This window comes from Macadamia integrifolia, chromosome 11, assembly GCF_013358625.1.
Source record: "Macadamia integrifolia cultivar HAES 741 chromosome 11, SCU_Mint_v3, whole genome shotgun sequence".
Classification (NCBI taxonomy): domain Eukaryota; kingdom Viridiplantae; phylum Streptophyta; class Magnoliopsida; order Proteales; family Proteaceae; genus Macadamia; species Macadamia integrifolia.
The window spans coordinates 26,333,860-26,339,225 of NC_056567.1; the positions used below are offsets into that span (position 1 = coordinate 26,333,860).

Below are 5,366 nucleotides of genomic sequence, written 5' to 3' on the forward strand. Positions count from 1 at the left end.
CATATGTACTTGCTTATCTCTATACTCACATTGGTGGCGATTCTTTTGGAAATTTCATTTATATCTAAAAGTTTAGGTATTTTTCTAGTGATTTGCATCTAAAGGAATTCCCGTCAAAGACATTTAGGAGAAATGGATGGATGTAGGTACATCATGTGGGCTCTGTCAAAATTAACGTAAATCTATTTGGCACACTTTCCTATTGTGTGACTTTTCCAAGAGAATACCTGATAATGATCTTAATAATTTATTTAATATTTTCTTTATCACATGGTACTTCCGACTCCTATTACACCATGCTTTCTTGTACTTAACCTATTATGGCTCATTTCCAAAAAAAGAAAAAAAAGAAAAAAAAGAAAAAAAAAATCTATTAGTGTTTGTGCTGGTGTATCAAACACTATTAGTAATATTTTTAGATGAGCTACTTGTATCATTGATAGGGAAAATGTGTTTCATTATCTGTGATTAATCAACACAATCCTCAGTTCACCCTAACCATCTGGATAACCCACGTGTGGGTACAGAATAAATAAGAAAATACACACACACAATGCGTACGATAGGGTTCGATCCCAAGACCTCCTCCCCTCGGTGCCAACTCCACAAGCTGAAGCTACCACCACTAGGCTATCCTAGTGTTCATTACTTATGAGTTATCTAGTCTTTATGGCAATGAACAATGACTCTCAACGCTACATTACTAATCTTGACATTGATGTACTTAGCTATTTTTCTTCATTTATTTAATTTTCTGTTCGATGTTTTTTGGTAGGGGTTTGTTGGTCGGGTGGACCATGGAAATTTAAGGGCAAAGTAGGGAAAAAAAAATGGAGGGTCTAGCGCTTGACCCCACGTATTACCTTCCCTGCAAGGTTGTGTGCAGCTTGCGCCCACAATGAATTGCGTGAAATGACTGCTCCTTCCCCTGAAATAGAAAAATTCTACTCTTATTGATGCCCCTACATGTGCTTTCTTTAGGCCCCATGCCTATGTAGGTTCGACGCAATCTGGCAATGATCTTCCCGGAAGCCTTGGGGGCAGGGCTTGTGGTTGTTTTAAAGTTCATTACATGGCCGTGGGCCCACAATCGAGCCGTTTATTAGCTTTTTCCTATTTTGCGTTTGATGAGACCCATAATTCCGAAAGCCCACCACTCTCGACAAAGGCTTCGGCTACTGCAATTCCCTCCATTTGCTGTTTGTTTATCTAACCGAGTCACCGAGAATACCAGTTTCCGCGGCGATCGAGGTAGAGTTCGCCCGAGGAAAACCCTAGTTTTGGGTTTCAGAGCGAAAATTGCGAATCTGGAGTTCCGGTTTATGGAAAAGGTACGGATTCCCTCCTCCGAGACTGCAAAAATCTCTCCAGTTTCGGACAATGTGATCTCTTTGTCGTATTTGTATAGAAGAACCCCAAAGTTGTTGCTGAAGTAAGTCAGTCAATCATTCGTTTTCTTCTTCATTCATTTGTCAATTTTAGTGAACAGAGTGGAAAACCAGAGTTCTTAATTTTATCTTTTCTTAAGTTTAATTAATTGATATGAGAGAAGAAGTGGCACAATGAAGATGACCTTTCTGGTAGTTTCGGATTCAAACTATGAAGTTTAAGATGATTCAAAAGAGATAATATGGTCGCAGGGTGTAGGAAAACATGCAAGTGCTTATATTCGATGTATTGCTATGTTATTTTTGCTCTGCAGTTTTCAAAGTCGAACTTACTGTTCATCAGAGGTATGTCTGATCTTTCGCGAGTTAGGAAGAGAAAATTACATGGATATGTGTTTATGGGTTGTGGGAGATTTCTGTAAACTCGGGCTACGGAAGTAGCGAAGTTCAAAATTCTTTTGTATGGTCGGTGCAATCATCTGGGACACGGGGATGGAAACTCCAGTTTCTGACGGTACTGTTTATAAGCGCTCATCATCGAGGAAGACTGTGGGGTTGCGAAACTATGATGAGAATCTAATGGATGAGCTCATAGAGAAGCATTTAGGTGGCACCCCAAGGAAACGGAATAGAACAAAGGAGGACATGCAGAAAGAAACTGAAATTGAGGCCATGATCGCTCTCTCCCTTGGGTTCCCAATTGATGCGTTGCTTGTAGAAGAAATTGAGGCAGGGGTTGTGAGTGAATTGGGTGGAAAAGAGCAAAATGACTACATTGTGGTGAGAAATCATATACTGGCTAAATGGAGGGATAATGTCCGGACTTGGCTTTCAAAAGGACAAATTAGGGAAACTGTTAGTAATGATTATGAACATCTGATTTGTTCAGCTTATGATTTTCTACTATCTCATGGGTATATTAATTTTGGAGTCTCACCTTCAATAACATCTCAAATTCCACATGAGGGAACTGAAGGATCGGTAATAATTGTTGGTTCTGGACTCGCTGGATTAGCAGCAGCCAGGCAACTTTTATCCTTCGGTTTCAAGGTGGTTGTCCTTGAAGGGAGAAATAGGCCTGGAGGGAGAGTTTATACTCAGATAATTGGTCAGAAGGATAAACTAGCAGCCGTAGATCTTGGTGGGAGTGTTATTACGGGTATTGATGCTAACCCTCTGGGAGTTGTTGCAAGGCAACTGTCCATTCCGCTGCACAAGGTCAGAGCTAAATGCCCATTATACAAGCCCAATGGGGCACCTGTTGCTGAGGAAATTGATTCCAAGGTGGAGACGATCTTCAATAAGTTGCTGGACAAAGCCACAGAATTGAGAAAAATCATGTGTGAACTTGCGGATGATATTTCTCTAGGATCAGTTTTAGAGGGACTGAGACAGTTGTATGGTGTGGCTCAAAGTAACGAAGAAAGGCAACTTCTTGATTGGCACCTTGCCAACTTGGAATATGCAAATGCTGGTTGTCTATCAAACCTTTCAGTTGCCTATTGGGACCAGGATGATCCTTATGAAATGGGTGGGGACCACTGTTTTCTTGCTGGAGGTAATTGGAGATTGATTAGAGCAATGTGTGAAGGAGTCCCCATATTCTATGGCAAAACTGTTCATACTATTAAGTATGGAAATGATGGTGTGGAGGTAGTTGCTGGTGATCAAGTATTTCGAGCTGATATGGTCCTTTGCACTGTGCCTCTTGGTGTCCTGAAGAATAGAACTATAAGATTTGAACCTGAATTACCGAAAAGAAAGCTTGCAGCTATTGAGCGATTGGGTTTTGGCTTGCTCAATAAAGTTGCTATGATTTTCCCTCATGTCTTTTGGGGGGAAGACCTAGACACATTTGGCTGTCTCAACAAAGATGCTCATAGACGTGGAGAGTTATTCCTGTTTTACAGCTACCATACTGTTTCTGGAGGTCCTGTTCTTATTGCACTTGTAGCAGGAGAGGCTGCACTTGCTTTTGAACGTGCAGATCCAGCTGTTTTGCTTCAGCGTGTTCTAAGGATCCTCAGAGGTACTACATCCTTTTAGATGACAGGTGACAATTTACATAGTTCTCTTACTTTAGAAAGTTCCCATTTTAGTGTACCTTTTAGTGTAATATTATTTGACTAATCCGACAGGTATATATAATCCAAAGGGTATTGACGTGCCTGATCCAATCCAAACAATTTGTACGAGATGGGGTAGTGATCCCCTCTGCCATGGTTCATACTCCCATGTTCGGGTAGGATCATCTGGCAGTGACTATGATATTCTTGCGGAAAGTGTGGAAGGGCGGCTCTTCTTTGCTGGTGAGGCCACAAATAAGCAATATCCAGCTACCATGCATGGTGCTTTCTTGAGTGGCTTAAGAGAAGCTTCATGCATTCTTCATGCAATGAGGACTTTGCGAAATAATTCTGGAAAGTTCATTGAGAAGAATGTGGGGCCATGCAATGATGTTCTCGTAGATTTATTCAAGAAACCTGATTTAGTCTTTGGGAAGTTCTCATTTATATTTGACCCTTCAATTGATGACCCAAAATCTATGGGGATAATGAGAGTCACTTTTGGGAAGACCGAGACTGAAATTAATGGGAAATATGGCTCTGGACAAGAATTAAAGGACTACCAACGGTCCTTAAACCTACCATTGCACCTGTACACTGTATTATCTCGAGAACAGGCTCTTGAGCTTCAGTTGGTGACTGGAGGGGATGAAAAGAAATTGTGTTCTTTATTCAGGAATTTTGGATTGAAGCTAACTGGACCTAGTGGCTTAGGAAGCTTGGGTAACTCCTTAACTGTTAGCATTGCTAGTGCACAGAGAATCCAGGGCAGGAATCGTATACTTTCTGGACAACAAAATGTAGAAATGCCATTATTTCTGATGCATTAGTTCTCAAGTGCTTCATTTGTGAGCCGTGATATAGATATCTACATACATTCTTGACGAAAGGGATACTAGAGAACCAATGTGCCTTTTGTGCCTTGACCCCTCTTGCATATGATTTAATCAAGGAAGTTTGTTCGTCTTAAAACCAGGAAAAGATAATTTTGGAGTTGACCGAGGTAGAAAATTCATTTTGGATTATTTTGGTGAATCTGACTATGACCAACTTGGTGGTTTGATCTGAAATCCATCTGTTGACTGTGCCATCTATTCCCCAGACCTGTGGATATATGTGAAGCAAACATCTCGTGTAGAACTGTGCGCGGGCAAACCAGTTACAGATGAGCACCAAAAGCAGTTCTGGAGGGAAGCTTGGTAATGTCTGATTATGTATTATTTTCAGATCCCATAGGTTTTATTTTAGAAATTTATTTATCCCTCCAACAACATCTGCTCTGGGATGTGCTTTCTGTATGTATGAATTTGAAATATAACATTTCCCTGGAACCAAGACATTCCTTTTTTTCTCTTTTACAGATCACATGACTTCTTAACCTTAGCTGATGTTGAAGATTTAATTCTTACTACTTTGATAATGGTTTCCCTCTAGTTCTAAGTTCATGGAAATCACTTTGTGTTTAGGATGAAACTGTGGTATAGGTTGTGATTCTGTTGAACCATGGAGTTTCTTTTGACACCTTAAATGCTTGTGATCTCTTTAAAAACAACACACAGAGGTCTTTTACACCCATGTGCCCACACAGAAGACATGTAAAATGGTTATCCTCCTGCTCTTTCCTGCGCTGAATCATGTCTTTGTTCTTCCTCATTATTTTCTCATTAATGTAATTCGATTTTCAAGTTACTAATTATTGATGTTCTTGTTTGTTTTGACTTGCTCTAGTGAGGTTTAATTACATTAGTGGCTCAGCAGTGATTTTTTAATCATAACTATGCCTGGTGAGTTTAATATGACAGTTTCTTTCAGATATTGTTATATGACGGTGTTGAATATTATTCTTTTCCCTAACTGAAAGCCTTGGACTTTTTTTTTTTTAAATAAATTTTCAGCAAGTACTACTTTTTGG

General features: G+C 39.9%; 1 protein-coding gene across 3 annotated transcripts; it reads left to right on the top strand.

Moving 5' to 3' along the window:
- The first annotated feature begins 977 nt into the window (after positions 1 to 977).
- LOC122094104 (lysine-specific histone demethylase 1 homolog 2-like) lies at positions 978 to 4,887 on the top strand. 3 transcript variants are annotated; one of them, XR_006144650.1, is made up of 3 exons: positions 978 to 3,417; positions 3,527 to 4,457; positions 4,557 to 4,887. XR_006144650.1 is itself a non-coding variant. In XM_042664778.1 (3 exons), exons 2-3 carry the CDS (start codon positions 1,851 to 1,853, stop codon positions 4,282 to 4,284), a joined length of 2,325 nt encoding a protein of 774 aa, XP_042520712.1. In that variant the 5' UTR covers positions 978 to 1,331; positions 1,703 to 1,850; the 3' UTR covers positions 4,285 to 4,887. The 3 variants fall into 3 exon arrangements, 2 of the variants coding, with proteins under 2 accessions (XP_042520712.1, XP_042520711.1); XM_042664778.1 differs by having other exon boundaries at positions 978 to 1,331; positions 1,703 to 3,417; positions 3,527 to 4,887; XM_042664777.1 differs by having other exon boundaries at positions 3,527 to 4,887.
- Positions 4,888 to 5,366: the final 479 nt, after the last annotated feature.